The sequence below is a fragment of the Chiloscyllium plagiosum genome, unplaced genomic scaffold (assembly GCF_037043375.1).
Source record: "Chiloscyllium plagiosum isolate Xiang-an unplaced genomic scaffold, Cpla_swu_hap1 HiC_scaffold_31, whole genome shotgun sequence".
Lineage (NCBI taxonomy): Eukaryota > Metazoa > Chordata > Chondrichthyes > Orectolobiformes > Hemiscylliidae > Chiloscyllium > Chiloscyllium plagiosum.
This window is the reverse complement of record NW_028270169.1, coordinates 22,017,971-22,030,899: the sequence shown is the minus strand read 5'-3', so window position 1 is coordinate 22,030,899 and position 12,929 is coordinate 22,017,971. Positions and strand designations below refer to the sequence as shown.

The window sequence follows — 12,929 nt, the reverse complement described above, 5'->3', positions numbered from 1 at the left end:
TTTTCACACAGAAAACACACATGTGTATGGAATGAACTGCCAGAGGAAGTGGTGGAGGCTGGTACAATTGCAACATTTAAAAAGCATTTGGATGGGTATATAAATAGGGAGGGGTTGGAGGGATATAGGCAAGGTGCTGGCAAGTCAGACTACATTTGGTTGGATACCTGGTTGGCATGGACAAGTTGGACTGAAGGGTCTGTTTCTGTGCTGTACATGACTCTATAGTGTTAAAGTAAAACAGGTAAGTTTAAGATGTGGGAGGCAGATTTTATATACAGAGGGTATGCCAGGGGAAGTGCTGAAGGTGAATTAAATAGCAATGTTTAAGAGGCATCTTAACAGATATATTAATAGGCAGGGAACAGAGGGATACGGACAGTATAGGGGCAAAACATTTTAGTAGAAAGACATCATGGGTCAGCGAAGTCCTTGTGGGCTGAAGGACCCTGTTCCTGTGCTGTACTGCTCTTTATTCTTTGTTCTCTTTGTTCTGTTTATTATTTGCAAACTCAGTTTTACATTTCAGCAGAGAGCAATATCAGGACAACACCTTGATGGATGGAAGTGTGCAAATTGAAGATAGGGCTGTAAAACTTAGAACACTCAATGAGGTCATTCAGAAAAGCTTTAAAAGACTAATACCTGGATTGAGAGATTGTCTTATGAGGAAATGTTGGACAGGCTAGGCTAGCATCTGCTGGAGTTTAGAAATGTAAGAGGTAGCTTAATCGAAACGTATAAAATCCTGAGGGGGATTTAACAGCATAAATGCGGAGAGGATATTTCCTAGACTAGGGAGAATCTAGAACTGGGGATCACCGTTAAAAACCATTAAAAACAGAGATTACGCAAAAGTTGTTTTCCTCTCAGAAAGTTATGAATCTTTGGAACTCTATCCTTGCTAAAATGATTCAAAAACAAAATCGTAGGTAGTCTGCAAATCATCAACTGTTCAGCCAGAAACAATATTGACATTGTGATGGCCACAATGTGTAACTATCCAGTCTTCATGGACAGCTCACAGACTAATCTGTGCCTCTGTCTTTCATCTTTATTGACTTGCCTCTTATTTTTAATCTGTTTGTATGTGCAATGTGTTACTAATTCTTAGAAATCAATAAACTCATTCATTTTTAACCCGAGAAAGACTCAACATAAAACATAAACTCATATGGGTCTGGGAGAAAGATATCAGTGTGGAGTATCCCATCTGGAACAGATTGGAGAATGTCACCCAGGGTCTAGGAGTAACATTCAACAAAAGTATGTCCGTACATAAAACTGGGCAATGTCCATTTGCCTTGACTTTCACCACTTTCATGGCTCAATAATAATGGAGACGTTGATGAACAGTGGCAATCAGTCTCCATCGATGAGCTTACAGAAGATCCAGCCATAATCTGAGGCAAACCCCTGTCGTGGAGAGCTTTGGAAACCAAGATCTATGGCTGCCTGCTCCTCCCAAACAGGTTTCACTTACCAAATGCCTGTCTCAAATGATTTACGTACTCCACTTATAGACATAGACGTAGACATAGAAACGTACAGCACAGAACAGGCCCTTTGGCCCACGATGTTATGCCGAGATTTAATCCTAATGTAAAATATAGTAACAACCTACGCACCCCTCAACTCACTGCTATCCATGTGCATGTCCAGCAGTCGCTTAAATGTCCCCAATGACTCTGCTTCCACCACCACTGCTGATAACTCTCTGTGTAAAAAACCTACCTCTGACGCCTCCTTTATACCTTCCTCCTAACATCTTCAAACTATGACTTCTCAACCAGTCAATCCTGCCCTGGGGAAAAGTCTCTGGCTATTGACTCTATCTATTCCTCTCATTATTTTGTACACCTCTATCAGGTCTCCTCTCTTCCTCCTCCTCTCCAGAGAGAAAAGTCCGAGCCTATTCAACCTTTCTTCATAAGACAAGTCCTCCAGTCCAGGCAACATCCTGGTAAACCTTTTTTGCACCCTCTCCAAAGCCTCTGTATCTTTCCTATAGTAGGGCGACTAGAATTGGACACAATATTCCAAGTGTGGTCTCACCAGGGAATTGTAGAGCTGCAGCATTACCTCATGGCTCTTAAACTCTATCCCCCTGTTGATGAAAGCCAAAACACCATATGTTTTCTTAACAACCCTATCTACTAAGGTGGCAACTTTGAAGGATCTATGTACTTGCACACCCAGATCCCTCTGTTCCTCCACACTGCCAAGAATCCTGTTTTTAATCCTATATTCAGCATTTGAGGTCGACCTTCCAAAATGCATCACTTTGCATTTATCCAGGTTGAACTCCATCTGCCATTTCTCAGCCCAGCTCTGCATTCTGTCTATGCCACGCTGCAGCCTGCAGTAGCCCTCTATACTGTCGACGACACCTCCAACCTTTGTGTCATCTGCAAATTTACTAACCCACACCCAACCTCCTCATCCAAGTCATTTATAAAAACTACAAAGAGCAGAGGCCCAAGAACAGAGCCCTGCGGGATCCCACTCAACATTGTCCTCCAGGCAGAATACTTTCCATCTACAACCACTCTCTGCCTTCTGAATTCAGATAGCCAAATCTCCCGTATCCCATACTTCCTGACTTTATGAATGAGCCTACCATGGGGAACCCTATCAAATGCCTTGCTGAAATCCATATACACCACATCCACTGCTCGACTTTCATCGACCTGTCTTGACACCTCCTCAAAGAACTCAATAAGATTTGTGAGGCATGACCTGCCCCTCACAAAGCCATGCTGACTGCCTTTAACCACACTATGCTTTGCCAAATAGTCATAAATCCTATCCCTCAGAATTCTTTCCAAAACTTTGCTGATCACAGATGTAAGACTGACTGGTCTGTAATTGCCATCGATTTCCCTGTTACCCTTCTTGAAAAGAGGAACAACATTCGCCTCCTTCCAGTCCTCCGGTACGACTCCCGTGGAGAGTGAGGAGGCAAATCTTCTCGCCAGCGGCTTAGCAACCTCCTTTCTCGTTTCCTGGAGCAGCCTCGGGTAAATCTGGTCTGGCCCTGGGGACTTATCAATCTTAATGTTTTCCAAAATTTCTAGCACATCAACTTCATCAATCTTGATCTGGTCAAGACTGTATCCCAGCTCCTCTAAGTTTTCATTTATAACAAGTTCCCTTTTCTTGGTGAAAACCAAAGCAAAAAACTCATTTAGGGCTTCCCCTGTCTGCTCAGACTCCATGGACAAGCGCCCTCCGCTATCCCTGATCAGCCCTACCTTCTCCCTGATCATTCTCTTATTCCTCACGTATGAGTAAAACGCCTTTAGGTTCTCCCTAATCCTTCTTGCCTAGCCTTTTTCGTGCCCCTCCTGGCTCTCCTCAGTCCATTTCTGAGCTCCTTCCTAGCAAGCCTGTAATCCTCTAAAGCTAAGGATCCTTGCTTCCTCCACCTTACATAAGCTGCCTTCTTCCTTTTGATGAGAAGTTCCTCTGTTCTCATCATCCAAGGTTCCTTAATCTTACCTCTTCTTACCTGCCTCAGAGGAACAACTGCTCCTTAAATAGTCTCCACATGTCTGCATTATCTGTTTCTCCAGTTCATGAAACCATCTCATGAGACTCTGCTCCATGAGTATGGCTCCCCTGATAGTTAGCTATCATAAATACAGCATTGTACTCAATTTGCAAGGTTTAAGTCAACCGAGCCTTTTTCTAATGAGCACAAGCAGCTAAACTGAACCCTTCCTCCATTCAGATGGATCAGTTATCTCATTCAAAGAGGTCTGAATGTGGGTTTAATGTCACAGTCTTGGATATATGGACATTAAGGGAGAAATTCTAGTTATTTGTGTCAGAGGATTCGAAGTTTAATTCTGTCCCTCTGCTAACCACACTGCACAACTTTAATTTTAGTCTTCACAATAAAACTAATATTCAGCTGAATATGTCACATGTATACAGTTTTGTTTGTAGCCATGTTTGAAAAAGGCCAGACAATACTTATTATTCAAGTGCCTTTGTCCCCTTGATAAGATTAGTTTGTGTTTTAAATTGCTAAGTAGCTGCTTTTAATATGCAGTAATATCTATTTTCTTGTCAGTTAAATAAATGAATGGCTTATCCACTCTGTCTAGACATTTGAATATTAAGCAATGATATTTTATGATATTTTGCCTCTCAGTACAAAACTGATTGTTTCAGAAAAATAATTAACTGTGTGAATATAATGTCACTATTGAAAGGTTAACATTTCTTCCGGGAATTTCAATCCCATCAAATTTGACTGGAAACATCAATGCAAAATAAAGTAACTGGGTAAGGACAGAAACATGTTGAGAGTCTTCATTCTGAGTTTTGGAGACTATAAGATGTGGCTTGCAGTTCACATTAAATATGTCACTGGATCATTGAATTGATTCAAAACTGAGTTAGAGAGATTTTTGCTAGACAATGGAGTCAAGGATTATGAGGGACAGATAGAAAACTGGAATTGAGACCACAATCAGGTCATTCATGACCATAAATGACAAAGTAGGTTCAAAGGATAAATAGAATACTGCTGCTCCTAAATCCTATGTCCATACATTATAATTCAAGTCAACTGACAAAGACCATGTTGTGAAACCTGAAAGGGTTCAGAAAAGATTTGCAAGGATGTTGCCAGGGTTGAAGTGTTTGAGCCATAGAGAGAGGCTGATTAGGCTGGGGCTGTTTTCCCTGGAGCGTCAGAGGCTGAGGGTTGACCCCATGGAAGTTTATAAAATTGTGAGGGGCTTGGTTAGGGTGATTAGCCAAGGTGTTTTCCCCAGAGTAAGGTGATCCAAAACTGGAGGGTATAGATTTAAAGTGAGAGGGGAAAGATTTAAAGGGCAACCTTTTCACGCAGAGAGTGGTGCGTCTATGGAATGAGCTGCCGGAGGAAGTGGTGGGGGCTGGTACAATTACAACATCTAAAAGACAACTGGATGGGTATACGAATAGGAAGGGTTTGGAGGTACATGGGCCAAATGCTGGCAAATGGGACTAGATTAAATTAGGATATCTGGTTGGAATGGACAAGATGGACCAAAGGATCTGTTTCCATGCTGTGCTGCTCTTTGTCTCTATGACCAGAATGGAACTGGATATCAAATTTGGGCAGAATTTCACAATCCAGTCAGTATTAGTTTTGAAAATACTTCCTCAAGAAAGCTAACAAATCACATTCCACATCTTTTCTACCTTTAACATCTATACCTTATAATGTTGTTCTTATTTTATCATGTATTAACTACCTACAGAATTCTGAACGATTATTTATTTGTTTTAACTTGTACAAATGCTTTTCAATACTCTTTTGTTTCTGAACAGGATGGAATAGTTGCTTGAGATGATAATTAATCCAAAGGAGACACAACCACAGAATAACGGTGAATCACACAATTCTGAAGGAACAGATAATGGAAGGGGTTTGAGTCCAATCAAAGGAACCAATTCCATTCACAGAGGCTACTATGAGATGCTGAAGAGTGAAAAAATTTAATAAGGTACTCAAATTAAATCAGTAATTCAGGAGTATTTTCAAAGAGGATTTAACTCTATTAATTGTGTATAATATATTACTGTACCTGTCCATCCAGTCCGGTTCTCCTTACTAACATCAGCGCCATGTTTTAGTAATACTCTTGTACACTCCAGATATCCAAGTGTAACAGCAAGGTGCAGTGAAGTCCGACCTCTTGGGTCAAGTTGTTCGATGTCAACCTGCCAATCAAAGGACATGTTCAACAATTGTCACTTTATCATTTTGCTTCTTCGGTTTATAAATTGGCATGACGAAGCAAAATTGGTCACATCAATGATAGGCTCACTTTCTGCAGGATTCAATTTTGACATTTCCATTACAATCTGAGTCAAAATCCATTTAAACTGGGATTGTGCTGCACTGTGCGAGAATCTGGGCTGATACTGAGACAACTGTATTCCATCTTTTTTACTGCTCCCAATAATTTTCCCCCATTTCCCTCAAGCCACTTGACTTGAATTTGTATACTCAGTGTCCATCATGTGTGAAACTAGATAATGGCTTTTCAACTGCATGCGGCATCACACTTCCTGCTGACCGAGAGTGATGATAAGCTCAATCACTGAACGTTCAGCTGGCAAATTGTGAGTAAAGCATGTTTGAAGCTGTAGTTGTTGTGGTGATTCTCTAGTAATGAAAGAAGTAGAAGCCGGGATGGGGGCAGTCAGACTGGGAAGTGAGTGCAGAAGGTGGTGCAGTCAGGTTGATCGGGAAGGAGGTAGTAACTCGGATTTCTGTGGTGAACAAGTTGGAAGGTAGTGACAGCAATCAGCTGAGGGGGTAGGGGTGATGGGTGATAGTGCTGTGAGCAAGTGAGGCAGTTGTAGCAATGATTGAGTGGGGAGGTGTGACAGCCAGCAGATGAGGAGTTGATAGTGACTGTGATTAGTAGGGAGTGACTGCTGGTGAAGATTCCTGGAATAGAAGTAAGTGACAGAAGTCACCATTCTTTGAATGTATTCTGAGAGTCTGTTCCCTTTGGCTCCACGTTCAGTTGAGTAGACTTTTTTTTTCAAGAATGTACTTTTTTTAATGTGATGTGTGCAAGGGCAGCATTTGTTACCCATCTCTAATTGCCCTTCAACTCAGTGAGTTAAACTGAGAGACCAATTAACATCGGAACGTTGAATCTAGGAACATGGCTGATCCTCTACCTGAAGGCCATTTTCTGACTCTTCCTTGATGCCTTTAAACCTAGAAATTGATCTCTTTCTTTCTTGATTATATTCAGTGACTTGGCCTCCACTGTGTATGGTGGTACAGAATTCACTACCCTTTGCATGAAGGCGTTTTCCCTCATCTCAGTCATAAATGCTCTGCCTCATATTTGAGACTGTGTCCCCTGGTCCTGGATTCCCGAACCAGGGAAAATACCTCCCTGTATCTAGTCTGTCCAGTCCTGTTAGTTTTATCGATTTCTCCATTTTATTCATCCTGACAAATGTGAGGTGAAGCAATTTGGAAGGACAAGTTTAGGTGGGAATTATACAGTGAATGGCAGAACCCTTAGGAGTATTGATATGCAGAGGGATCTGGGTGTTCAGGCCCACAGATCACTGAAGGTGGCAGCTCAGGTAGATAATGTAGTAAAAAAAAGCTTATGACATGCTTGCTTTCATTGGAAGGGGCCCTGAGTATAAGGATAGGCAAGTTATGCTGCAGCTTTAAAGAATTTTAGTAAGGCCATACTTAGAATATTGCATACAGTTGTGGTCACCACACTACCAGAAGGATTTGGATGCTTTGGAGACAGTACAGAAAAGGTTTACCAGGACGATGCCTGGTATGGGGGATTTTAGCTATGGAGGAAGGTTGGATAGACTGGGTTCATTTTCACTGGCCTGCAGGAGGTTGAGGGACAACCTAATAGAAGTTTATAAGATTGTGAATTGCATGGATAAAGTGGAGAGTATGAGGCTTTTTCCCAGGCTGGAGGGGTCAATTACAGGGGGACACAGGTTCAAGGTGCAGGGGTGGGGGGGTTTAAAAGAGATGTGCGAGGCAAATTTTCACACAAACAGTGGTGATTGCCTGGAACATGCTGCCAGAGAGGTTGTTGGAAGCAGACACAATAGCAGCATTCAAGATACACCTGGACGGATACATGAATAGGAAGGGAATAGAGGGATACGGATCCTGTAAGTGAAGACAGTATGGAAGGGCAAAATTAGTCAGCGCAGGCTTAGAGGGCCGAAGGGTTGTTCCTGTGCTGTATTGTTCTTTGTTCAATCAAAGCACTCTTTTATTTCTGAACTCTAGTCAGACAAAATGCTGTGGGTCTGGTGTCACTGGGCCAAGCAAGCAAGGTTATGATGGCAAATGTCTTTCCAGTGAACCACAATAATCAGTGATATATCTCATCATAACCATTACTTTCATTAAGTCTAAATTCTACCAGCTGCTGTGCTGGGATTTGAACCTAAGCCCCAGAGTTTAGAATGGGCCTAATGCAGTGATATTGCCATTCTGCCATCATCTCCCATTTGGCCTGAAGTGATTGTCCAGCTCCCTGTGGTTCAGATTTATGCGACTGTAGTCAGTGGCAATGGTGTCTGACTCAGAATAATCCTGACAGGGTGTGTTCAAACAAACTTAAGATCTTTATTTGATCCTGATCTTTTGATCTTTACCAATATGCTGAATGATGTATTCATTCCTCATAAGGAGCTTACACTCCTACTCTCCATATTAGAGTCCTAGAAAGTGTCTGGTCTCCAGAAACAAGTGAATCAGAACCACATTTCAAAGCCTTGTCCTCTTAGTTGCACTGCTCCTGGCATCACCCCTCCTATCTCCTGTGACTACTGTGATAGCAGCAATCACAGAGTTAACATCTGTCATGGAAGGAGCAATGGGCCTGGATATGCAGTCTATATGTTTGCTGACTGGGTAGATTTCAAATCCACTACATTGGAAAGCCATGGTAAAGCTTTGAAATTAATCTGTGACAAGCCATGGTTTAATAATTCTGCACACAATAGATTAGGAACTAGTTAACTTATGTTTCTTGATGGCAGTTTTTAGTCATGCATCATCACTTAGTTAAAAGGTTAAATAACTAACAGGTCTTTGGCATTTAGAAAATGAATGTTCCCTTGAGAAAATTGGCCTGTCAGACATTGGTGCGAGAAGCCATAAAACATTTACTAGCTACATTGATGAAGGTTTTCCAACAGGTATCATCAAGCATAGCTGAACTGTTGAAATGGATCCTAATGCTTAATAACGGAACTGTAATAACCTTTCCTGTGGAAACATGTCCCTGCAGATTCTGCAGAAGCTCCATAGGTAAGACAGAGAAGACCAATCCTTGGTTTTAATTTGAAGCGCAATAGATCTTGCACTGAGCACCAATGCATTTGACATTTGTTCCATCCGTACTGAATAGATGGTCTTGTCTTGGCCATTCATCAATTCATTGCAGGTCACCACAAAACAAAACGTGGCAGCCCTTCTCATTCATTTTATAAATGGTCTTCTCATGATGATCAATAATTTTCAAGCTACCATTTCTTTCATGTCCTGTATGCAAAGGAGGAAATCCAGAAGTGGAATGCATCATTTTCATCATAACAAGTAATACAATGTGATTTACAAAATTGCCTGGGAACACTTTGTCAAATTTTGCTATTTTAAGGTTCCAGTGTTTACAAACATGTTTAACTTCCAAATTTGTTTGAGCAATAATCGAGGCAACATCTTCAATATCATAAACAGTTTATTTCCGACAAAGCTCCAGACTTTTCAATGTGACCCATCACAGATTGCATCCACACAGTAATTATTTTTTTCCATGCTGAGGATCTTGTATTGTGCAGTAAGGCTGTGAGAAAGAATCAGTCTGTCACTATTGCACATCCACCTAATGTCTGGATTGGTCAGTGAGTGTTATTTTTGACATAAACTTCTGAAATCTTTCAGACTGTTTTGTTAAGATAGAACACCAGGACTTCCTGTGGAGAATTCTTGTTGTTCCTAGTATTTATAGGGTAGGTAGATTCAACACTTCCATTCCTACAAATGTAATGAGGCGATGGCAAGTGGAAATTATAGGCAGAGTCAGTGTCAGCGCTATTTTCTTTGAATCTGGCTGAGAAACTCCACTTCACAGCAGGACATTCATCTTTAAGCTTGCCTGCAATTGGTGCATGACCTGAGCAAAGTAAATGGTACTTTCAGCAAAACGATCAAAAGCAAGGAAAATAAAGACTTGTATTTATATATCTCGTCATGACTACCATTTTTATGAGAGTGGTCCACAGGCAATAAAAATACTTTAGAAGCGTAGCCACTGTTTTAATGTAAGTAGTACAGCAGTCAATTTGTGCAGGCTCCCACAAACAGCATTGTAACATTCACTGGATATGATGTGTTTGTGATATTGACCTTGGGATGACTATTGACCAGGGCACCAGGGATAAATTCCCCTGCTGCTCTCCAATTAATAAGCTACTTGAGAGGACAGACTTCTAAATTAATTCAAACGAGCAAAATTAAATCTTGTTCTCACCTGTTGATGAGACAGATGGAGTTTTTCTCTTTGATCCATTCATGAGGTGTGGGCATTACTGCCTGGATCAGCATTTACTGCCAATCCCTAACCACCAAGCTTGCTAGGGCCATTCCAGCAGTTAGTTCACATTACTGTGAGTCTGGAGTCATGGGCAGGCTAGACTAGGGAAGGACAACAGGTTTAAAAGGACATTTTTACAACAATGGTCACCAATAGGCCAGTTTATTGTTAATTCGAATTTCACCATCTGTCATGGTGAGTCTTGAGGCCATGTCTCCAAACCATTACTAGTCCAGAGACCATTTACCATGGGCCACTATCTCCTCTCAGAGATGAACTGTGGCTTAGACTGCACCCATAATTCCTAGGGATATACATCAAAGTACAACGGCCAATGGCGGTATGAGCTTGAGGGTAGGGCACATGCTCTTGTAGCCAACATGGATCTTATGCATAAAGGTAAGACAATAATGTTGAAGATCAATGTTACTGTATCACAAAAGAAGAACAAATGTTGAATACAGCTCCTGTTTCAATAAATGATCACAAAGCGAACATTTTCACAAGAACAGATGTTCCCAGGGAACATTGTGTTTCTTGGAGGCAATCCATGAGGTACGGGGATGACACAGGTTGCAACAACCATGAAGGTATTCAAGTAATTTGATCCAGACTCAAAGCAAAATCCTTAAAAGACTGGCAGCATATCTAAAAGGGGAATGAGTGCAGCCAGTGAGTTACATTAAAAAAAGAGTATTTTTATCTACTGGGTCTGACATTTACCACAAGTGTTGATATCTTCTCAGCAGCTCCAAAGGTGATTTTTACAAATGTTGACAGGTCTGGTGGGTACTATTAGCACTGGTAGGGCATTATGCAGCTATGGGAAGTTAGAGTGGCTGCTGGAGATAAATTGCTGTGACCTTTTTAATTGTCCAATTTTCACCAGGTGGGCACTTAAAATCCTCTGAATAATATCATAGAGTTTCTTGTATTTGGATAATTGAAACTCTGGAACAGTCACTATATGACAAAGTACCTCCTTGATTGGCACCACATTCTCTCCTTCCATCACCAATGCTCAGTAGCAGCAGTGTGTACTATCTACAAGATGGACTACAGAAGGCTCCTTTGACAGCACTTTCCAAACCCATGACCACTACTATCTCGAGAAACAAGAGCAGCAGATAAACAGATAAAATATGACCAAGTTCACCTCCAAGCCACTCACCAACCTGATTTAGAAATGTATGACCATTCCTTCAGCGTTGTCAGGTCATATGACTGGAGCCCCCTCCATAAGGGCATTGTGCGTCTATCTACATCAAATGGACTATAGCCATTCAAGAAGACAGTTCACCATCACCTTCTCGAGGGCAGCTAGTGTTGGGCAAGAAATGATCGTCCAGCCAGCGATGACCACATCCCATGAATGAATAACGGAGAAAATAAATCTTTCACATTATTCTAATTGTACCATGTATATTAATCACTGACATTTACACTGACATAAAAGTAAACTAAAATTTACAGTGGTATTTTCACTCCAATGTATGTCCTGAAGCAATCATCTGCATCTGGGTCTACCTATATTTTAAGCCCAAGGAGCTACCCTAGACAAATAGTCCTCGAATAATAATTTAAAAAGCTAGTAATTGCCCAATGACAGTGATTTACAAAAGTAGAATTCAACTGAATGATCCTTGACAATATCATACATGCCTATGGTAAAACATACTGAGACTGAGTGTTGCCTTAAGCTGGAGGATGATAGAATTGTACATTGAACATATTATACAGGTACTAAGATAGGAAACTAAAATACTTGATGCAACTGAGTTATATGTTTTCAATTCTGTAATAGTGGGAGATACAATGTACATTTTGCACAGTGCACCATGTGGGATTGCTACTCAGCAATGACTCAATTTTTACAGTTCATTACTAAGTGGTATGGTTTAAAAATATGTTTTGATTAAATAGGAAGATGTGACTCAAAAGTAGCACTTTTGCCTCTGAATCAGAAGATTGAAGATTCAAGCACCAGTCCAGGGACTTGCGCACATTATCCATGCTGACACATCAGTGCAGCCATAGGGAATACTATGTTTTAGAGCTGTCATCTCTGGGATGATCTGTTAAACACATATGCTCTCTCATTTGGGCATTAAAATGTCATGATGCTACTTCAAAGAAAGATATCCTGATCAATGTTTGTCCCTTACCATTTAAAGTAGCAGATTACTCATCATGATCATATTACTGTTTGTACCAAACTTGCTGTGTGCAAATTGATTGCCACATTTCTACTTTATAAGCAACTTAACCCAAAAGTTCACAGAGAAATATATTGAGACAACCTGTGGTTATGAAAGGCACTACATATATACGAGTAAACAAACTTTTCCTTTCTTTATGACAAGAGTTCAGAATAAATGTATACATTTCCAGCAGTTTTCCTTTTATGATTCTCAAAATAGGTTTGATCATTGCACTGTCACTGTTAAGTGAATGTTGTTTCTAAACTCATCTGAAAGAGATTCTCAGTAAACTAAGATATATGTAATGTGACATCCTCAATCAACAGCAAGTCTTAAGGTAAAACTGATTTTAAAATGATAAGGGCATTCTCAAGAAAAAGAAGGTTAGGTCAGAAAACCTTTGTGAAAAAGATAACATGTAAAATAAAAGTTGCAATCAGTTGGAGTTTCTTCTTGGAAGTATTTATTGCAAGTCAAACCACTTCATGGCCTGCAAACAGGAGTGCCAGCTGGGATCTTTGCCTTTTCCTGTTGGTTTTGGGTTTACAATGCTGTTTGCAAGTGGTAAACCAATACAGAAGGGGTGCGAGTACGGAGTTAGATTGGTAAGAAA

General features: G+C 40.7%; 1 protein-coding gene across 4 annotated transcripts in view; it reads right to left on the bottom strand.

The window, feature by feature from the left end:
- ankrd13b (ankyrin repeat domain 13B) overlaps nt 1–12,929 on the bottom strand; it is a 391,612-nt gene that overhangs the window by 113,368 nt on the left and 265,315 nt on the right. For all 4 annotated transcript variants that reach the window (XM_087977332.1, XM_087977333.1, XM_087977334.1 and 1 more), the window contains exon 2: nt 5,586–5,721. In XM_087977332.1, coding sequence (XP_087833458.1) covers nt 5,586–5,721 — 136 coding nt within the window. The remainder of the gene's footprint in view (nt 1–5,585; nt 5,722–12,929) is intronic.